Source organism: Gracilinanus agilis, chromosome 3 (assembly GCF_016433145.1).
Source record: "Gracilinanus agilis isolate LMUSP501 chromosome 3, AgileGrace, whole genome shotgun sequence".
NCBI classification, from domain to species: domain Eukaryota; kingdom Metazoa; phylum Chordata; class Mammalia; order Didelphimorphia; family Didelphidae; genus Gracilinanus; species Gracilinanus agilis.
Genome location: NC_058132.1, coordinates 601291821 through 601319239, shown reverse-complemented (window position 1 = coordinate 601319239; position 27419 = coordinate 601291821). Strand labels below are relative to the sequence as shown.

The following is a 27419-nucleotide window of genomic DNA, read 5'->3' as shown; positions in this document are numbered from 1 at the left end:
AAGAGGGGCAAATCTTGTTTGTCAAGCTATAAATAAGATACCTTCTGCAAATGGAGGCAAAAGCTTATTAAGTTGACAGGGATTTTTTAAGCTCCCTAAAGAGATTCCTAAGCAGAGATTATTCTTGAAGAGGCTTTAAGGAGGGGTTCTGAACATGAGGCACATAAGTGTGGTTTTAGACAGACAGAGATAGATGAAAGAGTGATAGACATAGACAGGCATCAATGATAATAACTGGATAGATAAATAAATAGGTAGGTGGCTATATAGAAAATATATCAATAGATGTATCTCAATATGTATGGTTTCCTTTATTATCCTATGTATTTTGTCTTATAAATTTAAAAACAAGGGGCCCAGAGGCTTCATCAGACTGACAAAAGGGTCTACAACACACAAAAAAGCTAAGAAGCTCTGCTTTAGAGCATGGTTAAGAATTCTAAAGAACATAACCGTTTGTTGTTTTTTATAAGAATAACGAAAATGAAAAGGAATTTAAATTGAATCCTCTTGGAGTTTATATCACAAATTTGCCCATACTACTCTATAATTAAGTAGGCTGCAGGTATAACTTGACTTTTTATTCACTTTAGAATGTCTCAACCAATTTCCTCTTGAACTAGGGATTCTGGGTATTTATTTTTAGCTGAAATGTTACAATAAAATCCTGGTGAACTACTTTCAAGGCCCAGATAGGTTTGGAAATTATTTTCTGTTGGCCAGGTATGAAGATACTTCCTTCAAAATTTAGCAATTTTTCTTTCCTAATTGAAACACAACAGGAGCCTCTGATATTCATAAAAGCAAAATATTCCCAATTCTCAGGAAACTTGTATTAGATAACTCTGCTTTAAAAAACAAGTTTAAATGCAAATATAGCAAGTTTAAATTATGTATATGAGCAAAATGGTCATTTCTAACTTAAGGGGGATTTGCTTTCATAGCCCTGATTACACAAATATAATTTGCATTTTAAATAGCATCTTTGCTTTTGGTCTTTTATTCTCAACTGTAACACTATCCTTTAGAAATATCTTCTTTTAAAAAAAAAAAAAGTAAATAAACTATTATTTGACTCTAACTAGTGAAACACTAATCAAAGGCTGTTTCAGCTGAGCTGTGTAAGAAAATGTCAGTATCTGCTAACATTCTCTGAATCAGTGAATAAAAGTTGGTGCTAATATTAAAGATGCAACAAATTATCAGGTACTAGGAAACAAAAAAAGTTTAATTATCCTACTTAAGCTTTCTCCCTAATGTTAAAAAATAATTCGGCCCTTGACTTCTAAGAATCCATACTCGATACTGGTTCCAAGGCAGAAGACTGATAGGGACTAGGCAATGGGCGTTAAGTGACTTGCCCAGGATCCCGCAGCTAGGATGTGTCTGAGGCCAGATTTGAACCCAGAATTAGACCTGGTTCTCAATCCAAGCCTCTCTTCTAATTTTTAATTAAAGAGTTTAAATACTAGAGATTCACTCTAGTTTACTAGAGGCAGAATAGAATGGTGGAAAGAACACTGACTTTAGACCTGAAACCTGGGTTCCCACCCCAAGTCTGTTGCTTACTTCCTCTGTGACTTTGGACATATCTCTTAAAGTCTCCAGGCATCATTTGCTTCATCTGTAAAATGAAGGTTGGACTAGAAAATCTCAGAGGTCTCTTCTGGTTCTAAATCTATGAGCCTTTGAACTGAGTATACAATCTCAGGGATACCAGAATATGACATACATACACTAAATATACATGTTAATGTATGTATTTTCTATGCAGGTCTTTAGAGAAAATGCTCATGTGGAATATAGAAAATATTCATACTGAATAACATAATCAATTTTGCCCCCACTAGAGTATAGAAGCTAGCCTATATTAGAACAAAGAAATTATAATTTTAGATCCAATGACCTATAAAAATTGCAGGTGTCACTGAATAACAGCAATCTACTTGGATTTTTTTTTTCCATTTTAAGCTTTATTATCTAAGGAAATAGGCACACTGCCAGTGCTCATTTTCTATGTCACAGCTTTACATCATACACACACACACACACACACACACACACACACACACACACACACCAAAAGCAAAAAATTCAAGATATTTAAGTCAGTAAAAATGTGAGTTTTACGTGCCACTTTCAAAGATGGCTAGCAGATTTAGACTTGATCAATAGATCTGCAAATAATTAAAATGACTCACAAAGATTTAATGATGTAGGACTTCCAGATTTTGATGGACTAAAATGATTCTTTACACAAGTATCTGGAATAATTTCCAGAAAACTATAGTAAGTAAAAGACCTTTAAAAAAGGGGGGGGGGGGAATGCTACGTCTGAATCATTCATAGGAAAAAACTATTAAAATTCTTATATCCTTTTAAAAATTAAGAAAAGCTACCTAAAACTTTTCTTTTTGTAATATCAAAATTATTAAAACAGTGTATATGAAGCACTTAGCACAGTGACTAGCACATTGTAGATACTATATAAATGCTTATTGTCCCTTCTCCCTTCCCCTAGGAGTTGCTATAGAGCCAAAAGCTTCCATTATGTTTTTTCCCAACTTTGAAAGCAAGACAAAAACATTCTAAGCCTCTTAAGTTCTAAGTTTGGGGAATCAAGAAAAACTCAAGTCATCAAAACTATCTGAACAGCAATATACAAAACATTCTAAGTCTTGGAATTAAATAAGGCCAGTGATATTACATATCTTTTGAAATACTAAAGAAATGGTCAAAATAATTTTAGCAGAGTCACATTTGTCCAGCAGAGGCAGAAAATGTCCATAGATATTTTGATATATTTTTCTGTGTCCAGAACATGTGGACCAATACTGATAATTTATGTTTAAAAAAAAAAACAATTTGTGGGAGGCAGTCAGGTGTCTCAGTGGACAGAGCCAGACCCAGAGACAAGAGGTCCTGAGTTCAAATCTGCCTCCAGACATTTCCTAACTGTGAGACCCTGGGCAAGTCACTTAACCCTCAGTGCCTATACCTTACCTCTCTTCTGCCTTAAAACCAATACACAGTATTTATTCTATGACCAAAGGTAATTTGTTTTTAATCCTTTTGTGTTGCAGGCAAAAGATTTGCTTTAGAAATGGAGGGTTTTTTCTCCCTTATCCAAAATTATATTCTGCCTCTTTCAAAACTGCTAATCTTTCTCAGTCGTGTAGACCTATTCTAAATTATACATTCTTCTCTTTAAAATCTGCATCTTGAAGGAATTCCACTTAAAACTTGAATACCACTCCACCACCTAAGGTCATTATGATAGCTTTTAGAATAGGAAAAGGATCTAAGAAAGTTTTCATGAAATTTGCATCTTCAAAAAAAGTGGCTCAGTTTTCAAACCGCTGTGTGGAATGAGTGCAAGAATAACTCCACTAATAAGTTGATTTAGGTTCAGATTCAGTGATACAGGTCAACTTGGAATCACAAAAATTCCAGAATAGGAAGGGACCTCACAGGTCATCTATTCAAACTCTTACCTTTTCCTTACTTACCTAAATTTAGTTTTTTGTAATTTCCACCCATGTTCTTAATACTGCACTCTAAGACCAAGCAGGAAAAGTCCAATCCCTCTTCATATAAGTGCTCTCAGATTCTCAAAAAAAAAAACCAAATATTTTCCTCCCTACATTCTTTTTTTCCCCCAAACTAAACATCACCAGTTCCTTAATTGATCCTCAGATGGTATGTCCTTAAGGCCCAAATATTTTGATCACCCTCCTTGGAATGTTCTCCAACTAAAATATAAGTTCATACAACCCCAGAAATGTAAGTACTATAGAGATCCCTCTTTTTAAATCACAGACACGGGCAATACCTTAAAAATGACTGGATATTTTCTGCCTTTGGTGTACAGATGTATCTCTAATGAAATCACTTCACTATTTCAAAAAATCCTCCAACTCACTTGTGTAGCTACTCTCTTCACCAATATAGATCTCAACCCCTTCATATTATAAATGATGGTTTTATGAGTTGCTATGGTTAGACAAAAGAAATCACCATGCAATAGTCAGCTATCTCCTACAAATTAGCCACCACATTCTAAGATGTTCTAGAGCTAGGGTTCTTAAGCATATTTGTTGTTATGGACCCCTATGGCAATCTAATAAAGTCTACAGATCTCTTCTAATGATAATATCTTCAAATATATAAAACAAATAGTTTCAAGGAAATCAATTGTATTGAAATTTTATTCAAATATAATTATGAAATTTTTATTTAAAATAACAAGTTTGTAGATTCCAGGTATTAAGAACCCCTATTCTGGAGAGGATTGAGGAAAGGCATATTATACTGAGATTTGAGTGAGGGCAAGAAATAAAACCAGAAATAAAAGGCAATAGTTAAATAAATTGACAAATATCAAAAGATTATACTGATGAAAACTGAAGAGTAATAAGATATTGCTCAGTAAGAATAAATCTCATTTTTGATCATGATCATAATATGCAGGAAAAGTTTGAAGTTGCATAGGTATTGTAAAAACGCATTTCCAAACACTGTAAGATATATTAAAAGTGATTAAATGGCTTTTGAAGTTCTTGCTAAAAAAAGAATAGAAGATTTTTAAGAGCAGTCTTTCTTCTCAACAAGCAACAGAGAATGATTAACTGGAAATTTTTAAATTGTTTTTGCTAAATTAGGTACAAAGCATGGCATCCTGCCATTGCTTACCATTTTATGATCATTGACAATCATAAGCTCCAAGTATTTCATTTCTTCAAACACTCCACGAGGTGCCTGTGGGGGAAAATAATGTGATCAGAATGACAAATTGATTAGGAAAATCAAGACAAAACACCTCTGGAATTGGTAGTTTGTAGACAGCTCTAAATTCTACATTCTTGGCTTATATACCCCATCAATACCCTGCATGTGACAAAATCAAAAGATGAAGAACCCATTTATGCCCATGGGTGAAGTTATCCACAAACTCAAGAAGGGGGGGTACAGCATGCAATTTTATTAAAAGGAAAAACTAAAAGTCGCAGTCTGGCATGTAAAAGTAATCTAAAACAGGAGGTGGAAAGTATTCTTCATTATATCTATCTTTACAAGGAGGTGGGGGTCTAAATATGCAGAATGAGCTAACATGTTTTTGGAAATGGCCAATATGAAGATTTGTCTTGCTTAACTATGCACGTTTGTTACAAAGACCTGTTTTTTTTCTTTTTTTATCCCAAAAGTGGAAGAGAAAAGTGGGAGGGACAGAAAATCAATGCTTGTTAATTGAAAAAATTAAACTAAACTTAGAAGGAAACAAAATTGATATTATAAATACTGATATAATACATTTTATTTTGATATTTGATTAACACATATTGAATATTTGAAAGGTTTTTTGAAATTTGATACTTTTTAAAATGTATATTTCATTAGGGGAAATATATACTAACAGCCTATAAAAGGATAAAGAAAAAAACTCTAGTTTCATTAGAATATGATACTCTTGGCTGAGGAAATGTCCTCTACCAATATAGGTTGGCACCTTTTCTACAATTCAAATTTTGAAGAAGTTTCTTTGAACACTGAGAGGCTGAGGAATGTGCTCAGCATCAGTCAGGATACACAAGATTTGAACACAGGTCTTCTTGACTTTGAGGCAGACTAGTGACTCATTACTTCCAATGATGTCACTTCTTTTCCATAGGCTGTCCTCCACACAGAGCAAAAACAATCATTCTTATACTTCTAATAAGTTTGGCTGGGGCATAGAGGGGCAGAGAGTTGGGTAAATACAGATCCCTGCGTTCAGCCCGGAAAGGTAATAGCCTGTCTTCCAAAGACTCCTATCCAAATCCCTGTGGCACAGTTGACAATATCTGATACTCTGTGATCTGGAAGAATAGAAGGAGGGGAAATGGTCATAGGATACAGACACCAAGGTGATAGGTCCCCAGGGACTGTAGCCAGCAGGGCAAATGAGGAACTGGGCTCTACTATGAGGAGGAAATACTCCCCTGCCCCAGATGTCAGTGCCATGCAACAGAGTACCAATCAAGTCACCCAAGTCACAACTCTGCATCCATCTCCAGAATGCATTCCATCTTCACTTCACCTCTTAGAGCCCCCAATCTTCTTTAAAGGATTATTAACTCAGGTACTGCTTCTTCTACAAAGCCTTTGATGATTTCCTCTCCACTCCTATGAATAGCAAGTGTTCCCTTCCTCCTGAATTTTCTCTGTAAGTGCTCATATATGTATGTCATAGTCCTTCCAGTAAAATTTAAGCATCTTGAGAACAAAGACTGTTTTGACTTTGGCTTTTTATCCTCTTGGCCAGCACAGTGCTCTGCAAATTGTAACCATAATAAAGTTGATTTGATTGAGCTGAATTTTCTTAGATCTTATGAAATTCAACCAACAGTAGTGGAAAGAACTTCAGAGATTCCTTAAATCCTTAAATACAACCCAAATAAAGCCCATTTAATGGCAATGGTATGTTATAATGCACCCCAGTTTATCTGAAATCTCTGCCTTTTAGAATCAAGAAATGATGGAAAGTTTTCCCTATTCTACTTCATGGCTCTGACCAATGAAAAACCAAATTTCCTCCATATAACTTCTGAGCAATAAACAATGCCAGGTCTACTTTTTCAGTCTGATCAGTATCATATGATCCTTTAAGAACATGCACAACTAAACTCTTTCAGTCATAATTTGTACTTTTATTTCTCTATATTTCAGGAAATCAATAATAATGGCTATGTGGCCTCTAACTGCTTGGTAATTGATCATATAATGATTAATAGGAATGGACAGTCATGCAAGATCAGTAGCCTATTTGAAATTACTTTCTGCAAACGCTGATTTTTGAAGTAGCCGTGATAGTGACATAATGAAATAATCATAGTACTAAAACTTTAAGACAGGCTGAGAAGAGTAATGAGGAATTAATGTGACTTAAATTGTAATAATGAGTCAATGGCTTCTGATCACATCAATATGGTTATCTCTACCAGTAACAGAACACAATTCTCCTATGCCTTTTTTTATTTTAATTTTTAATTTTGAATATTTTCCTATAGTTACTCTATGCCTTTTAAAAAAAAAACATTTACCTTCTGTCTTAGAATCAATATTAGGTATTGGTTCCAAGACAGAAGAACTATAAGGGCTAGTCAAATGGGATTAAGTGACTTACTCAGGGTCATACAGCTAGAAAGAAACTAAGACCAGATTTGAACCCAGGACCTCCCATCTCCAGGGCTGGTTCTCTATCCACTGAGTCACCTTGTCCCTCTTCCTTTATGCTTTCTAATCCTATATCTTTCTATAAAGCCTTCATAGAAGAATTAAAAACAGAAAGTTCCTCACTTATATGGTAGAGGAGCTACCCTATACTACCCTATGAGTTAGCAACTTTCTTTTCACCATTTTGTGGGGAGTAATATAGTACTTGGGCTACCTCTCACTTTGTTTTTATTACTGACCCATCTTCTTTTCTGATATTACATGTTTTATAAGATTTTATCTTTTGGCATATCTATTTTTGTGATAATGAGATTAAATCTGCCCTGCCCATCTTTAGATTTAATCACCAAATGTGAAAACATCTCCACTTAACTCACAAGTTGGGAGGTCTGTGACCCACGTGTGCTAGAGTGAATGACAAATCAAAATTTACTGACTGCCTCCTGGGAAGTCCTAAGAAAAGCATTTGTTGTAATTGGACACATAAACTAAAAGGAAGGCACAGGAAGTGACTCAAAAGAAGCTCCTTTAAAAGAGAGCTCAGTGAGCTCAGCTTCTTCTTCTGGTTTGTGACCGGGACTTGGAGGAGCTCTGGAGCTGGTGAGATTCTTCTTAAATCTTTCCTTTGGAATTCCATGTGGTGAGTGTAAAGCCTGAATCTTCCTGAACTTCTCTTAAGGAACTTCCCTTTCAAAGAGACTCTGTGACTGAAGGTTTTACTTCATACGCCTCCAGGTCCTTCAGGTCTCAGCCCTCCACTCAAGGCTTGGCCTCTTCCAATTGAGGACTATTTAGATCTGCTTGGGTTAAACCAGGGACCTAAACGAATTATGCATCGGGTTAATTATCTTACCTTATCCTCTCTCTGAATTTCTTACTTTCTCTCTCTTCTCATTTGTAAATAAACTTCCATAAAAATCATTTTGACTTGAGGTTATTCTTTAATTGGGATTGATAATTATTCAATTCCCTGGCAACCAAACCTCTTAATATATTCAACCAAAAAAACCCTTTTTACCCTTTACATTTTATGCTACTGCAGCAACCTACTTATGTTCAGCAGGTATCTTTTCATTGTCTTTGAGTCACCTGCAATTTTATTCCCTTGGAGAATTATCAGAAGTTAATGATAAGGGGGGCAGCTGGGTAGCTCAGTGGAGTGAGAGTCAGGCCTAGAGACAGGAGGTCCTAGGTTCAAACCCAGCCTCAGCCACTTCCCAGCTGTGTGACCCTGGGCAAGTCACTTGACCCCCATTGCCCACCCTTACCAATCTTCCACCTATGAGACAATACACCAAAGTACAAGGGTTTAAAAAAAAAAGAAGTTAATGATAAGAAGATGAAATTTGGAGGCAGAGACTATTGAAGCTATTGTATTATTCATCAAATATTATATTCATCCTGATAATGTCTTATTATTCAATTCTGGCCTCTGCTTATTGCTCATCTGTAGCACCTGTTCAAAAAGTATGAACTAAAAGACTATCTAATTATTTCTTGTAATCTGAATATTTGTGTATTTTTCATCCATTTCCCTTCTCTTAACTGTAAATAGTCATACCTGTTGGAATGATTAAGAATTTCCTTGAATAGGCTTTCTCCTGTTCTATGGATCTGATTCACAGAATCTCCAAGTTGGATGGGGCAGCACAAACATTCTGGCCTGACGTCTACCCAAACAGGAATGCCCTCTACAATTTATACTAACATGTAGTCATCTAATTTTTGCCTGAAGACTCCTGCTGAAGGGGAATTCACTGCTCTCCCACCCAATCCACTCTAGTCTAAATCTTATTCTTATAAAAATTTTCCTTACATTAAACCCAGTCATGGAATTTACATGCTGGAAATACTCTCCATCCCTGTAGCCTCTCCATTTGAATGGCTACTCCCAGAACTTCTGCTTATTACAGGGATTAATACAGGCCAACCACGTTGCACTCTGGACTCTCTCGTACTCTCTCTTCTGTAATCTCATGCTGAATACCTTTGTCTGACACCCCCACCATTTTTCAATTTCTTCTTCTGTGTTGCTTCCTTCATTATAATGTAAGCTCCTTGAGGTCGGGGTCTCTCTTTCTGCTTGTGTTTATATTCTCAACACTTAACACAGAGACCAGTATGTAGTAAGTGCATGATAAATGTTTGTTGACTTCTCCAATCCTGTTGTTATCTCCCCTGTTCGCCACAATAGTTCAGAGATTGCCAACAGTGCCTTTGCAATCAAATCTGCCAATTCTTTAGTCTCCTGGGATTTTACAAAAAGCAGGCTTTCACAAATAATTCTGCAAAGCAGAAATGTTTAAAATCTGAGAAATCTAAACTGTAAGAAACTCAAAAGGGAATGGAGAGACTGTGTGGTATATGGAACAGGCAGCTAGGTACTTTCTTGCTACTTATACTGGACACCACCTCCACCGTGGTTGTTTTTGTTCTGTCCAAAGATTATTCTCCATAACAGAAAGCAAAAGGGAAATAATAAGTGAGCAGTACTCTCTATGCTTTTCCTCTTATCGATTATCAATGCCAATTCTACTCTAAGCTGTTATCCAGTCCCTTTTGTGATCTTCCTCTCTTCTCCAATATAGCTAGAAATTACATGAATACAAGAAAACTTGGAGAATCTAGCCACTGAAAGAATATTCCTTCTCCAGTTGGACTTCACATACAACCATCTATCATTGCAATGATGATCACCTTAATTTAGCAAGTCTCCTTGCATAAGTCATCATTTGATGCTATTCTTCAGAAGATAGCTACCTCTAGTCTCACCTATCAAAGGACCATATGCAATTTTAATACTGATTCATACGACTTGATTTTGTCTCTTGAGTCAAAAGTTATTTGGAAGTAAAATAATAAACACAGGGCTAACTGTGTATCAGCCCTGATACCTTTCCCCTTCATAATACCTTTCCCCTTCATAAGTCTCTTGAGTTTATAAAGGTCTTTTGCATTAATTATCAGTTTCCTGATCTATAAAATAATGGGGGAGTTGAACTAAATTATCTTTCTATTTAGGATTCTGTTACATCATTTGATTCTAATGCTAACACTAACACTAACAGATAGGTAGGAGGATTATTATCCTCAATCACATAGGGAAATTGGGGTTAAGGTTGTATTAAGTTTTCCAGCACTGGTGATATGATATATTAAGTAACTACACTCAGTTAAACAGTATCTAAAATTGGCAACTTTCACTGTAATTACTCAATAAGTTATCAAGTAAATTACCATGTAATCTATAAGATGGGGAATTAGTTCTTGGCAACACAGTATTCACCATATAATTTACTAAATAGTCTCATAATTATAGTTTTGGATTACAAAACCACTAGAAATAAGTTTCAGTTATTTCGATAATTGACCAAATCTGTGATCTCATTCATGGGGACACCTATACCTTTCCCCCATCAAGCAGAATGCAACCAAGCCATGTAAATGGTGCATAGAGTGTTGGTGTTACTCAGGAAGCTCTGAGTTTGAATCCTCTCTCACCCTGGGAAAGTCATCTAATCTATCTCAGTCTTAGATGTTGTTCCTTTTCTTTTTCTTCTCCTCCCCCTCTTCCTCCTTTTTCTCTTCTTGCACCTCCACTCCCACATCCCCACCTCCTCTTCCTCTCACTATCATATTTTTTCTATTGATGTTCTTCCATAAATCTTCCCAAAAGGGTCATCCAGCACATTAGAAGCCTTCTTCTAGGCTGTTTTACAGTAAAGAATATGTGGGCTAGTGTGGTGCCTGGCCTGGCCTGTTATTCTCTGTTCTTACCACGTGACTAACCCTCCTTTTCCAGTCATACACATCCTCCATGAAATATCCCTTTATGCCACTTATTTTGTTGTTGTTATTTTGTTTTATTTTAAGTTACCATTTGTTTACATATATAAACATAGTATGTAACATAGCAATAAAATATTACATCTGATTTGTTATAAATATATAGTAAATGATAGTAAATAACCTTATCCAAGAGAAACAAATTCTCACATTTGTTATGTCCAAAAAACTATCTCATTTTTTTCCTCCCTCCTCCCCCCAAAATCAGGAAATATATAAGTTGTACATATATTGCCATGTAACACCTCTCTCTGCTCATCATGTTATGAAACAAGACACATATGGCTTAAGCTAGAGAATAATTCATGGAAGAAATAAAATGAAGAACAGCATGTTTCAATCTGTATTAGGACTCCCTCTGTTCCTTCTATGGCAGAGGAGATCCTTTTTGGTCATGAGTCCCTTGTCTGGAACCTTGCCTTTATGCATTTCTTGAGCAGAGTTCATTCCTGAAAATATACATGCAGTCTGTTTACCTGGCAATACTGTTCATACCCTTCTAATAGTCTCTTTGTTAATGTTTTTACTTATGAGCTTCTGTCCTAAACTGGGTATCTATTAGCTGCCATCTTCTTCTGCTTGGCAAGATCAAGTCTTTGCTAAGTAAATTAGTTTCTTGACTCTTCTGGCCCCTTTACTGTAGTGACTTTTAGATAAGTTAATTTTTGCAGGAAATGGCAATAATCAATCTTTGCCATTTTCTGTTTTAATAATTTCTTGCACAAAAGGCATATTTGACTAGAACAGGTTGCCATTGTTCATAATATCTATTTCTCCTCTTTAGCCTTTTTGAGGATTTGATGTTTTGACTTTTGTTATAATTAAGCAGTGCACAGATAGTTGATACCAATATGGTTCTCACAACAGAAACCAGCTATATCCAATCTGTAAAGTTAAGTGTTAGCTTCATATGATTTTGTTTGGGCTTTTCTGGTGATATTCTTCAGCACTCACCAGGTCCAACACCAAGTCTTCTAAAAGTGCTTATTAAATAGGACCATAGTTTCTGAGAAGTCTATAAGATTTTGGCCTCATTCACTTCTCCTATTTTTTCCATCTTCCCACATGCCTCCTTTACTACTGAAAATACTGACTTTGTTTGGAAAATCTTGTCAAAGTCTTTCTAGAATTTCTCCACATCTTCATTTTCTGTAATGGATGTTTTCTAAGCTGCAGTTATCTGCAGAGTGGAGTTTTTGCTTATGTTACTCTTGGGTACTACTAGACGAGGCAACTAAAGGTTCCATGAAACTGCTCCTCTTATGTTACTCTTGTATTCTACTAGACAAAGTGACTGAGAGTCCCATGAAACTGGTCTTTTATGTCTTTGTGCACAAAATGAAACCAATTCTATAACTCCTTTATTATCTCTACCAGGAATATTTTTGAGCTATCTTTCTACTTACTTACAGCTTCCTTGTATCATCTGGGTTCATTTATCACAAAGGAATATTACTAATGTTATAGTTCCAGTCTTCCAATAATATCATTTTCTTTATCACTTGTCAAAGCTCTTATGCTTTAAATACCTAAAATTAAGTTAATGTATATGAATTATATGAAACAACCTTATTTTAACACCTGTTAGCACTCTTTGCCTCCTTTTCCATCATTCCACTACTATTCTATCAAGCAGAGGGGATCCCAATGAACCAAGGGGCACTTTTCATCTTGTCTTTGTACCATGGTTTTCCTTGACCAAAGAATTCGTCACCTAGTGGCCATCCAACTGGTAAGATATATTTCTGTTCTTACCTAAGTTGGTCTTTGAATAGAAAATCCAAATCTATTAACAAGATGATAACAAAATTCCCCTATGGTTTGAATATACTTATATTTTTGGAATGTGATAGTTCCTGCTTATTTGTATGAATTTTAGTTTATTAACTACTATGTTGCTAAATTTAGAAAAAACAATTCAGCATTCAGAGCTCAGTAAGGTGTGTATATATGTGGGTGGATGGGTATATATACATATACACATGTATACATATATCAAAGATATGTATTTCTGCTATATTTTTCAAAGAAATATATTTAGATTTTTATGAGAAAAAGTTTTTTTCAAATGCAACCGATATAGCTTCCATTTTTATAGAACAGCTAGGTTTGATGTAAGATTCTGTCAACACTAATCAGTATGAATTATCAAAGGAGCAGAGAAAGAATGCTAGTCTCCCTATGTAATACAGCTCAAAATCAATTTTATCTAATATATTTGAAAAATGAGGTTATTACAAAAGTGCAGAAACTCCACAAATTTATAGTATCAATATACAAAAGCTCTGCCTCATAATAGCACAACATTTAAATGCCAGAACAAAATGGCCAAGCATTAACTCAAATACTCACAGCTCTCCTCCGCCGTCTTCTCTTCAGCCACTGTAACTCAGACAGGAAGGGCCACTGGTCATGTTCTTCCATGCCTGTAGAAAAATAAATATAAATGCCAAAATATAAATCTCAATGGATTGATAAAGTGTGCCCTTTTAAACAAAATAAAGAGCAATCAAAGTGTATGTAGCAGGGGGTGTGGGGAAGAAGGGGCAAGGAAGCACAGTTCAGACTCATAATTTAATCACAGGCAATTCCTAGTGTGAAATCTCCCTCCACTGTTAAAGATCCACAAATAATCTGCAAATTATAACTTTAGAGGTTTCCTGAGGCACTTAAAATTTAAATAGTTCACACAGCCAATTTTGAAACCAGAACTTCGTAACTAAAAGATTGGCCACTATACACTATGCCATGTTGCCCTTTACTGTAAAAATATGATAAAAGAGTCATTTTTTTAAAGCTGGCATGATGATCATTAAACATAGTCAAGTTTGAATTCACCATGATTCAACAATAAATCAAACATCTGTGATATCACTGGTGTAAGAATCCCCACCATCAATACCATTCACAACCTATCGAGCAATCCATAAGCATTTATAAAGCTTCTATCATGGGCCAGGCATTGTGTTAGGTACTTGTGATTGAGAGTTTAAGCTCTAAAGTTTATACTCAGCCTGAAATATAGCCATAGAAGTTAATGTTCTTGTAGCTGGGGGAGGCAAGGAATGGATGGATAGATGGATGGACGGATGGATAGATGGATTGATGGACAGATAGATGGATAGATAGATAGATAGATAGATAGATAGATAGATAGATAGATAGATAAAGAAAGCAAATGAAATATAACCATATAAGTTCATGTTCTAGTAGCTGGTGGAGGCAAGGAAAGGCCTCTTAGAGAAGGCAGAATTTGAACCAAACCTTAAAGAAAACTAGGGAAGCTAGGAAGTAGAGTGGAGGATAAGGAATATTACAAATGTTAAAGATAATCAGTACAAAGGCATGAAGAAGTGAGATTACGTGTCACATGTGAGTAACTCCTCCATAGACAAATAGAGCTGGATCTTAACATGTGTGGAGGAGAATGGAATATAAGATTTTTTTTTTTGTATTTTTAAACCCTTAACTTCTGTGTATTAGTTCCTTGGTGGAAGAGTGGTAAGGGTAGGCAATGGGGGTCAAGTGACTTGCCCAAGGTCACACAGCTGGGAAGTGTCTGAGGCCAGATTTGAACCTAGGACCTCCCGTCTCTAGGCCTGGCTCTCACTGAGCTACCCAGCTGCCCCCTGGAATATAAGATTTTAAAAAAGGAGAAGCCAGGTTTCAGAGATGCTTAGGTGTCCTTCAAAAGTTCTTTAGTTTTAATCTTGATGACAATGAGAACCCACTGATATTTACTGAGCAGGGAAATGAAGTAGATATACACTTTAGGAAAATCATTGTCACCTGTGTGGATGATGGATTGCAATGGGGAGAGACTTGAGGGAGACAAATTAGAGGCTGTTACAATAGCAAAGGCAAGAAGTGATAAGGGCCTGTACTGGGGGAGTGGCTCCAAGAGTCCAGACAAGATCTACAAGAGAGATGGTGTGAAATTGGAAACAGAAAGATTTGGCAGCCGATTGTGTGGAGCAGAGGTCAGCAACCTTTTGGGCTGTGAGAGGCAAAAACGCCACATTTTTTAAAATGTAATTTCGTGAGAGCCATACAGTGATCACAGTGCACGCTCCTGTAACAGTGCCTGAAAAAAATTTGACTTTATGGCTCCTGCAGAAAGAGCCAAATCTGCCCCTCAAAAGAGTCAGATATGGTTCGAGAGCCATACGTTGCCGACCCCTGGTGTGGGGTAAGTAAGAAGTTGAGAACGACACCAAAACTTGGAGCTCAGGAAAGGATGATGGTAACCTCAATAGTAAATAGAAGAAATCAGAAGAGAATCTTGGGTTTAGGAGAGAAGGGAAAAATATAATGAGTTGTGATTTAAACGTGTTGACTTTGAGATGTCTATAATATATTGAGTGCTAGCTGACTGAACCGACTTTGAAACATCCAATAGGCAGCTGGTAATGCAGGACTAAAGTTCAAGAAAGGATCAGGCTGAATAAATAGATCTAGGAAGCATCTACATAGAGATGATAAAGGAACCAATGGAGTTTGATGAGATCACCAAGTGAGATAGTAAAGAGATAAAAGAGAAGTGAGACCAGGACCAAGTTTTGGGGAGCACCCCAAATTAGTGGGCATGATATGGGTGGCCCAGAAAAGGGGAAAGAGGAGTCAATCAGGATTTGGGGTAGAATAGGCTCATGAAAGTACCTAGAGTGAGAAGGTTGTCAACAGTATCAGCAGGTGCAGAGAAGTGAAGGAGGGAGATTGAGAAAAGGCCACTAAATTTAGCAAAGATGAAAAAATCACTGGTAAATTTAGAAAAAAAAAAAAGTTCAGTAAAATGATGAGGTCAGAAGTTAACTAACAGAGGGTTTAGAAGAGATTGGGAAAACATAAAGGAGAACCAGCCAGTATATGGAGACCTTTTCCAAGAAATTTAGCTGAAAAAAGGAAGAGAGATATAGTATTCCAACTAGTGGGTGTAGCTGTAGACAACATAAAAAGAGTCCGTAGAGTTATTTCGTAAGTAAAGCAACATCAAATTAAAAGGATAAAGATGTCAAAATACTGGGTAAAATTACAACAGCTTCAACTCATCCTATTTTTTAACATTATTAACTCTGAAAAATGGGGGATAGATAAAGTAAAGATGTTGACTGATTTTCACCATTTCTTAGAGAAATTTAACTTAAAGAAAACTATCAACAAAACAAAGATAACCAAGGACCCTAGAAATTGCTTCAGATTGTAAGTATTTAATCACCTGGCCAGCTTGAGGTACAGATGAGAATTGTAGGAAGTTTGGCAATGAAACTACATCATCTCAAAACCACTTATAGATGAAACAAGGACAACAAATAGGTGAAAAACTGGACAGATTTCTCAGAACTTCTCCAGAGCAATTTATTATCATTGCTGAAAAGCGAACTGCCATTTGCAGACTTCAAAAATCTTAGTTTCAGATAAGAAATTGCTAATGGTACCTAAGAGGATGAAGTTGGGGAGAATGGCTGATCTGACCAAATTGTACACTTTTTTCAAAAATCTGTGTTGTGTGTAACACACATTAAAGGCACACAGGGATCCATTTTCAGAATATGTCCAAAACATGAAGATCCAAAAATAATTAATAAAGTTGTAGCTGAAACATTTACCAAAAAATTTTTAATGATCCACTTAATAATCCACCCAGGAAGAAAAAAAGGGTGGGGGGATGAAGAATTCCTATTGCCCAGAGGCTGACATACAGTTAGATACCACTGAGTGAGTCCATCAGCATATCTATCACAGATAGAAAATGCTTAGGAAAAATAAGTGGTCCAAAGTCTATTGGGGCATTGAATAAACAGAACCAAATTGCATGTGGAGAATTGCAATGCTTTCAATTACGCCCAGCTACTAAAAACACCAATATTCTTCCAATAAAATCATAACTATGAATCATAACTATCATCATAATAAGAGCTAACATTTATAAGATGCCTATTATGTGCAAGACACTGTGCTAAGAGCATTACAAATATTGTTGCATTTTATTACCATAGGTACTATTATGATCCTCATTTTAAAGATAAAGAAACTGAGGCAACCTGAATTAAGTGACTTGCCCAGGTTCACACTGCTACTAAGTGTCTGAAGCCAGGTCTGAACTCAGATATATCTACTGTGCCACATAGATGTTACAGGAAAATCTCTTTTTCTGCCCAAGGACCACCTTCTATATGAAGCCTTTTCTGCTCACTCAACTGGTAGAGGCTTTACTCCTTAATGTATTTATTCTTTATATAATTATATATGTATGTGCTGTCTTCCTCAATAGAATGCAAGCTGCTTGAGAGTGGAGATTGTTTCATTCTTTGGATCCCCAGAGTCTGACACATATAATATAATATTTCTTTTGTTATATATTAATTATTAATGTATTATATATTGTGATATTTAATTTATTATATTAATTGTTATATTTACATCTAATTATGTTTAATTTTAGTTGTCACATCTGTGTTTTATTATATTATATTTTAATTATATCATACTTAATTTTAATTATATTTATGTTTAATTATATCATATTTAATTTTAGATATATCGTATGTATGCTTTAATTATATTATATTTAATTTTAGATATACCACATTTATTTTATTTAATTACATTGTAGTCATCTTGTTTATTTATTTAATTATATTCTATTTTGATTATATTATATTTCTTTTTATTTTAATTATGTTAATTAACTGTATATTAATTAGTATACAGATTATTAATTGATATATTATTGTCATATATATAAACATGAGATATAATTATTAATAAATATTAATATTGTTACTATAATAACTATTTTAATTCATTTAGGTATATTGATCAATCACTGTAGTGGATGTACATTGTAACCTAATAAAAAATTATTTCCTGTAAGAGAACATGATGAGAAAATATAAGGACAACTGAGTGTTGCACTGATATTTAAAATTTTAATAAGACCTGAGTGAATGTCTCTACCACAGTGGGTAGATTCCTTTATGGAGGATTTCTAAAAGGACAAAGAAAAGAACTGTCCAGATTAAGAAGTCATGAAAAGGATGTGAGGTGAAATGGCAGAAAGACTACCCACACTGACGAGATTATGGTTCCAACAAAATATTAAGGTAAAAACTAAAAAGGTGGAAAGGTACTGAGAGAAGGTAGCAAAGGGAGAATTTGTAAGAGGCAGCAGGAAATAAGGAGTAAAGTGTGACTTCCTCCTAGCACAGGGAGTTAGAGACACTGGATGGTGAAAGGATGGTTAGGACCTGTTCCCTGGAGGAAATGCAAAGTTTCACTAAGTTCCAGAAGAAGGCAGGAGCATAAGAGGAAGAGATAGAGGAAGAAGGTGAGTTTGTTGACAAACTATAGTCAGAAAACTAGAGGCACTTTAGAAAGAGGAGGCAGAGAGGGACAGGCACACTGCATTTCATTGAAACTTACTCAGATTGTTCAGCTGTTCAGACGTGTGTCCCCCTAGTGTTCTCTGAATGATATGTGGTCGGGCTGTGCTTTTCTGGAAAAAAAGATTTTTTTCAACAGTTAAAAGGATGCCAATAAAATCTTTATGAAACAAAACTCGACATTTTTCTATGCTCTCTCTCTGGAAGGAGTGATTTCCAAGTTCTTCAAAACATACAAGAAGAGCAAATTATAGCTTCTTTGAAAATGTTCTAAAATCAAATTAAGGCACCATTTTATTAGATATCCACATCTAATAAAATGGTGCCTTAATTTCTCACTAGAAATGCTTTTCTACTCAAGATTATTTGACTAACCTAAAATATATTAAAATTACAGATTGAACCCCAATATTCCAAAATAAAATTTAACTATGATATACTTCCAATAAACATGGTACTGTGAGCAGATATTTATATAAATGAAATTCACAAAATAATGTAAAAGCACAGTAAGTTGCCCAAAACTTAAAGCTCTATCACAACAAAGTAATACACTAAATTGACCAAAAAATAGTAAAATAAAAAAAATTAGACCTGTAAATAAGTTAGAATTAAGTTCTAGCTCTGACATTTAAACTTAGCTGTAGAACAGGGGATAACTCATTTAACTTCTCTGAATATATTATAGAATGTATTTATATGTTTATATTATGTAATTATGACATTTATATAATAAGGAATCATAGATATCCCTTTCACTTCACAAGGGGATAGAAGTGCAGCAATAAGGCAATCTGGAAAATCCACATTAAAATTTTTTTTGTCCTCCCTTCATAACCAGAGAAGTATGATTTTTTCTTTTATAGAGTTTTTAATTGTATTGTAAAATTTTGGTTAAGTATTTGGTGAGAGGCTATCTAGGACAATGTTAAGATATTCCTACATTTCTAGCTTGTGTATGTAGTCTGCTGGCTTTTGTGTTCTTTCCACAAACTATCACTTTTCACTTTTTTTTAACTTTTAAAAAGAAATTGTGTATATGTATAGTATTATAAGATAAAATGTTTTTATTGTGTATCTCTGAGTTCCTAAACTTTTTCTGTTTCCTGCTAGCCTTTGTATATTTTTTGTCTTTGTGTCTTTTTGTCTGTTTTTGTGTCTGCTGCTTCTGCAAAACTCCCCAAAAATTCTCATTAAATTTCTTAGGCTAACCCATAATACATCAAAAGGGGAATGGGTAAAGCCATGAAGAAAGGGATATCTATACATTTATATTATATAATTACATAAATGTTTTTCAGTTTTATCTGACACTTCGTGACTCCATTTTGGAGTTTCTTGGCAAAGATACTGGAATGGTTTGCCATCTCCTATTCCAGCTCATTTTACAAATGAGGAAACCGAGGCAGAGTCAAGATCTCTCTTAGAGAGGCAGATCTCATAGCGAATAAGTATCTGAGCCCAGATTTGAACTCAAGAAGATAAGTATTCCTGACTTCTAGCCTACCACTTTATCCACAATGCCACATAGTTGTCCTATAATATGTAAATAATATTCTATAATATATTTACATATTACATATAATCATAATTAGATATATTGTGAGGGAAGTGCTTTGTAGGCCACAAAATGTTACAAAAATGTGAGTTACTATTTTCCTTTCTTCTTTTTGATTTGTTGGAAGAAGTGAAATGTTTTTTTAAATGGGCAGTACTGATAGAAAGAAAAGAAGAATCCAAAAATACAATGAATTAGTATTGACTTTTGTCCCCCAATAATTGAGCTATCTCTGAAATAAGTACATAAGCTTTATATGTACTTATAACAAATAATCCCCACTTAGGCTTAATACTGATGGTAACATGTCAAAGATAATGAGGGCCTAGCTCCTACTAAAAAGGGAAAAATAAAATTCCACAAAAATATTACATTTTTAAAATTATTTATTTATTTCCCATGGATCTTCTGGTGGTGAAGAAAGTGATTTGGTGAGCACTGGCATGTGGGATTTCCTTTAAAATATACATTTAACATTTGGACAACTCTCCTACTTCAAAATATGAGTTTATTCCAAATCCAACACATACACACACTCTCTCTCTTTGTCTCTCTCCCATTTCCAAGGAAAAAAAACAATGGAATTGTAGTAGAGCATTTGATTTTTAAGTCAGAAGATCTGGACTAGAATCCCAGCTCTGCTCTTAAACATGTAAAACTTTTTTGACTTCTCCGGATGTTAGATTTTTCATATGCAAAATGAAGAAATTGGACTACTTGGCCACTATGATGCCTCCAATCTCTAAATCCTATGATGGCCTTATGATATAGAACTATTTGAATAGAGAACTCTCTATATTCAAAGCACCAAATTTTGAAGAAGACATGCAAAAATTTAAGTGACTACACTTGTCCAAAAGAAAAGAGCTATAGCGATCTCTCTTTGTTCTCAATGATTCTGTTAATTTTTCTCTGGGAAATGTTTATGTTCCATTCTATAACCAAATGTTTGGGATAAATACCCATTTAGTTTTTTTTTTTAATTCTTGTGCCCAATAATGGCGTCTTTCGGTTTTGAGGTCTGAACAAACTGAAATAATCATTTTCTCCATTCCAAGATAGGGATTTTGTAAATGCTTTTAAATTTTTTGTTTGAAGATAGGAAAGCCTAAATCCTCCTCATGAAATACAGGTTAAAACATCCAGATAAGAAACTAAATAATAGTCTGGATGGACGGATACCCTTAAGACACATCCAGTCAAATTATGTCTATGAAATTATTTGTTGGTCAGTCATTTCAGTCACGTCCAACTCTTTGTGACTCCATTTTGACTTTTCTTGGCAAAGATACTGGAATGGTTGGCCATTTCCTTCTTCAGCTAATTTTACAGATAAGGAAACTGAGGCAAATTGGTTAAGTGATTTACTCAAGGTCACACAGCTAATAAATGTCTGAGGTCAGACTTGAACTCAGGAAGAAGCATCTTCCTGATTCCAGGTCACGCACCTGGAATCTACCAACCACACCACCTACCAATCCTATAAAATTCTAAAGCCCCTCACTTTATTGTGGAAGTGTAATTGTTCTCCCTTTCCCCCATCAACCAAAAGCTGTCATTTGCAACAGTGGTTCACACACTTTGGGTAGATGTGATAGAGAAAATCGGAGTTATGATCAAGACTTAAGTTTCATAAGGAATAGCAGCAGGAACATGTGCTCATATCTAGGGAGAAGGTCAGAGAATCAGAGTGGAATTTTCATTAAATAGGATAGAAATAGGATTCTGTCAATTTAAAGCAACTCACAAGTATGTAAATGTGATGAAATGCTCTCCATAATACATCAAGTTTCTATTCTAGTATCAGTCTTTGTAGTTTAAATGAGATGTGCTAGACAAAAATGATTAAAAGGAGTGGGCAATTTGTTGAAAAGGCCAAAAGAAATGAGGTTATTGGGCAAAGAGAACAGCCTCACAGACAAATAAATTGACATCTTTGAATATTTTAGAGGCCTGAACATGGGATATAGCAGATGAAGTACTAGACTTGGAATCAGGAAGACCTGACACTATTGGTACAAACATGAGAAAGTCATTTAATCTGTCTGGTTTTCATTTTACTCATCTGTGAAATGAGGATAAAAATACCTTTATTTGGATAAAAAAAGAGGACCTAGTTTGCATATTGTAAAGATTAAATGAGACAATGTACACATACAGTACTCTAAATTTCAAAACACTACATATTATCTATTTATCTATATTTTATAATAGCTTCTTTTAATAACAAGATATTGGATAAGTGAGACCAAGTGGACCCATGTTGGTATAAGTAGGGGGCCCAAAATGGTGGCCATAGATTTAGCAAGATAATGTATCAATAAGTTAAATATATATCTTTCTCCTATTTTTCTATCTTTTCTCCTACTACTTTTGATTCAGTAAAATTTCTTATTCTGAGGGCCAAGATCTTAAATTTAATTTTTACGTTTCACAGAAATTTAGGTAGGAGCCAGTAGGCAGCTCTGTGGATAGAGAGCCAGGCTGGAGACAAGAAGTTCTGGGTTCAAATTTGACTTCAGACACCCAGAGCAAGTCACTTAACTCCAGTTGTCTAGTCTTTATCACTCTTCTACCTTGAAACCAATACTTAGTATTGATTCTAAGACAGAAAGTAAAGATTTCTGTTGTGTGCGTGTTTTTTTTTTAAGAAGTCTATATAAAATGGGTTTGAAGCACAATTTAGGGGATTTATAGTAAACACTGGGAAGAATCTTGACTACAGAATTATCACAGGAACTTGTGAAACTTTTTTTTAAAATATTTTTGACAATGGAAAATTTCTTCCTATAATGTTTTCAATTTAGTACTTGCTAATAATAATAACAATAATGAAGTGGCCATTAAAGTCTTTTCTATCTTTTTAATGGTTTGAGTTATAGAAAATTTAGTGGAATGAAAACTGGACTTGGATTAAAAAACAACAAATTTGAAGTCGTAGCTCTGATACACACTAGCTCTGTAACCTTAAAAAAAAGTCCCTTCTTATCTCTAAACCTCAGTCTTTCATCTGCAAAGAGTAGAGAAAAACATTTGTCCCACCTGCCTCACAGGGTTGATGTGAAAATTAAATGAATGTTTTATAAACTCTAGTGTCATACAAAGTGCCAGATAGGCTATGAATGACCAATATTTCTTAAATTAATTTCTAACTGTTGTCACCCCTGTATTTATGAAGATTTTCCCGTGGGTGAAGCAAATTCCCAGGTGTGCAAGAAGGTTCATGCAAAACAAGTTACTCAGAAGCTTCTAACATAATGGATTATCACAAACAACCTTCTCTAAAAAAATATTGCATGCCATGCATATGAAAGAGATTGGCTGAATTTTTTTCAGGCTCTGAGTCATATTTGCTTTGAGGAAGCACTATATTTGAAAGAACCATTGAGGTATGCTTCCATCTTTTAGAAAACTTGACAGAAGTAACATATCTTTATGTAATCTGGACACTACAGCCTGTTGGGTATTATGGTTTTCAATACGGCACCCATATCTTTGTCTCTCTTTGGAGGATATCTCAATCTGTGTTGTTTTAGGGGTTTTTTTGGCACTGTGAGGAGACTGGCCATGCTTCTCATCTATACAGCTACTAATCATCCTTTTTTTCCTTAGTGTCCTTGGGATAATCTTAGTGTATATGTATGGATAAAGGGTGGCTGGGAAAAGGGAGATGTACTGCTACTACTTGTCCCTGTAGTACTTGAGTTCCCAATGTGTTTCAATCAGTCACAGTGACACCATTGACTCAAACATAAACCTTTTACTCAACAATAAGGAAAAATCCAGAAAATTCATAGTATTTACTCAATAAAAGTCGAAAGCAAGAACAATCATAACACCTACTGAAGAGAGAGTAAGAGTAAGAATAATTATCACTTTTTCTAAATACTAACTAAGCAAATTCATGAAGAATCAAAATATCACAGTCCATTCATATGCCTAAGTTATATTTCCTGCCAATACACACAGAGAGTAGAGTGTGGGTAAACGTAGAAATCTACCAACGAGGATTATGAGTGATGTACCTAATTTGCCATACTCCCAAGGAGATGAAGTAGTTTTTAGATGAAGCTCATTTAGCTCACAGCCACCCTTTATAGGACACTAAGAAAGAGTTACATTTTTAAATATTTTAAGTCAAAATAGATCAACATTGTACTTATTTAGTGACACAAGTTCCCTTAAGCCTGAGCACTACAAAGCTTCAGACTAGTTCTTTGGGCAATACAGACCAGATCTGACCAGCTAGTTCTTCACTCAATAAGATTCTAGTTTCTCGGGTTGGCCTCTAGCAAAGCAAAACCTCTTAGGCAATAAACCCATTTATAGCAAAACAAACTCTATCTTTCCATTCTATTTCTTCCTCTTGAGCCAACGAGAATGGTAGAGGGTCACCAGATAACCCTTAGAGATTTCTCCTCCTCAGGCTTTATGGAGATGACACGAGAAAGAACTATATTCATGCAGCTCTACAAAGCAGCAGGATTTAGTTTTCCTCTGGTTGACATAACAGCTGGAATTGGCCAAGCCTTTATCCAACAAAATCAGCAGCAATGTCTTTCTTTAAACCAGCAACACTACTGAAGAGTAAGCTATACCAGCTAGAAGCAGCTCCTCTCTGCTTCTATGACTTCTCAATTTCTTGAGATTCCACTTTAATGCAACTTAGCTGTCACTTTTTCTCTCTCTTTTCATAGAGCTTCTTCTCCCTCTTTCTATATTTTCTTCTTTGGCTTTTGATATCTTCCAGTGCTTCAAGTCAGAACCTCTTTTTATTTACTGAGTCATCTTAACTTTAGAAAAACAAGAAATCTCCCTTTCTGTGAGGTACGAATCCAAAAGTTCTTTTTAAAATTTCCTATGATTCCCAAACAGTTATTTGACTTAGAGTTTCTCAATTCTAAGCTTCAGAACTCTAAGACAACGACATGCAAATAAAGCGATGTACCCTACAGTCATCATCCCTCAGACAGATCCTCCTAGCACATTCATCTCCAGAGTACTTTTCTGTCTCATCCTCAGATTTGTGGGGATAAGGGTGGAGTCTCTTCAACACTTTATATAAGAAGCTGTTTCTTATCAAGCTGGCTTTTATAGTTTTTACTTACACCTATCTTTTTTCTGTCCTTTCAGCAACCAAAATATCTATATATGTAAAGGACAATACCTCTTTTCTTTATATTTGTGGAATGTTGTGTGTGACAAATCAAATAGTCTGCCTACCAGCTTGAGTGAGGTTTAGAGTCTTCTTTTTAATCTCCAAGTATTAAAAATGAGATCTTGCTCATCCTGAAGAAATAACTCACCCAAGGGCTCTTCTATTTTTAGCTGAAAGGGACCTTCAGGATCACCTCCTGTCATTTTCCAAATGAGTAAATAAAGCTGGAGAGCTTAAGTGATTTCCTCTAGGTAACGAGTGGCAGACCTATGATTCAAAGCCATTTCCTCTGCCATGCTGCTTCTACTATTTGGCTATTTACCACTGTCTCTCTGGGATACAGACCATCCAACATTTAGAACATGGAAATTCAGAGACTTCCCTCATCAAAAAGTGAAAAATACTTTCTCTTTGTAAGAGAAAAGAAAGCTTTAGAAAATCCCTTTCTGTCAAACTGATGGGACTAATTTATTCTGCCTAGTAAAAAGATGAATGATAAATATAACAGTGATGCAAGTAGCACAAGACATATCTATAGTTGGAATGTACCTTAGTAATCCAACCTTCTCATTCCAAAAATGAGGAAATTGAGATCCAGAGCAATCATGCAACTTGTCCATGGTCACCCAGGCTGTAAGTGGCAAGGCTGGGATTTGAACTCTAGATGTCTGATGCCAAATCTAACAATCTTTTCATAGTTTGTGTACAAGGCTCCTAATATTAATTTCCTCCATTCACCCACTCTAAATTCTTTGAAATTGGATTTCAGAGACTGAGAGAAGAGAATCACCTCAGAGGTTGTCTAATCCAACTCTCCTCTTTAGGGATAAGAAAACTGAAGCCAAAAGATTAAATGAGATTAAACTCATTGGTGGAAACTTTTGAACTAGAGCTAAATGTCTTTTCTGCACATTTAAGTACAATATTTTAAGCAGGCTCTGAAGAAAATAGACTTACTGTGCTGTGGATTAATTCCAGTGGTTCTATCATATACATAAAAGTGTTGTCTTCAAACATGCCACTATAATAAAAGAAACAAAAAGGGGAAAATTTTAAGATGAATGTTAGCACAAAAGAACAATGAGGACTCTCCAAAGAAATCAGTGTCATGCTATCCATTTCTGCCAGATAAACTGAGATAGTGGTGAGAAATGAAATCTGTGCAGAATACCAACAAAAGTTATTTTACATTGTGGCTATCTCAAATCTGATCAATAAAATAACTGTTAAAACCTTACAATATGCCCAATATTCTGATTAGCACTATATGGATCCCCAAAAACCTATTCTCCAGAAGCTTACAAAGAATTTGAGGTATACTTTAAGTCAAAGGATTAGTTGATAGAGTCAAGGTGGCAGAGTAATCCTCAGGAGCTCTGTGCCATGATGATAATCTTCCCCAACCAAAATTATAATATTGCCACAAAACAAATACAAGAGGGAAAGAACCAATGAAACATAGTGAAACAACTTTTAATTCAAAGGATAAATGGGTTGATCTCAAAGAAAGCTATTTATGAGGGTTTAATTAATTATCTGTACTTTATACATTAGGATGATGTACCCTAGGTTCATTTCTTATATAAATTCAATATATATGGCATTCAGGAAATTTAGCAGATTATTCAAGGGTGGGAATACTTTAGACTCTAAAGATAAACACTTATATGCCAAATGGAAATATCCTTACTATTGTAGCCCTGAGTTTCCATTAAATGATCAATGACTAGATTGAGATGCACATTAATTTCAGCCCACCTAGGAGACTTTCCTAAGTCTGAAAAGAGATTTTTCAAGGTCCATTTCCATGGAAGAGTAACCATGATAACATCTGAAGTTACGCTACAATTTGGAAAATGCTGACTAACTACTCTTCTAAAATGATGACAATGTTCAAGGAAGATTTGTGCTTACTGCAGTCCATTGCATGTTGACAATGCAGCTTTAGAGTTCTTGATGCCTCTGATATTTCCATGATAGTAGCAGTGTTCTCCACCCTAGAAAAAACAAAATGTTACAGTTTTCAATTAAATTTCAAGTATCAGTCTTCAGTTCTCAAACGGTTATCTCTATATTAGTTGTGATTTCATTTTTTTTCAGTTTTGATACTGGTAATTTGTTTTTCTTCTTCACAGTTGTTTTTAATGCGTGAAAAAATAGATCTTAATTAAAAAAAGATTTTCTTAATTATAAAGATAATATTAAAGAAAATTGGAAGCAGGGGCATAGGTAGGCAAAACACATAAATTTATAGTAACACTTC

At 35.1% G+C, this 27419-nt stretch overlaps 1 protein-coding gene across 1 annotated transcript in view; it reads right to left on the bottom strand.

Annotated features, from left to right (window-relative positions):
- The window catches only part of ADAM23 (ADAM metallopeptidase domain 23), a 223111-nt gene that overhangs the window by 72574 nt on the left and 123118 nt on the right, over window positions 1-27419 (bottom strand). The window contains exons 5-9 of the mRNA XM_044667494.1: window positions 27071-27153; window positions 26114-26177; window positions 18481-18553; window positions 13411-13484; window positions 4693-4758 (exon numbers count right to left, since the gene is read on the bottom strand). Of these exons, the coding sequence (XP_044523429.1) occupies window positions 4693-4758; window positions 13411-13484; window positions 18481-18553; window positions 26114-26177; window positions 27071-27153 (360 nt within the window). The remainder of the gene's footprint in view (window positions 1-4692; window positions 4759-13410; window positions 13485-18480; window positions 18554-26113; window positions 26178-27070; window positions 27154-27419) is intronic.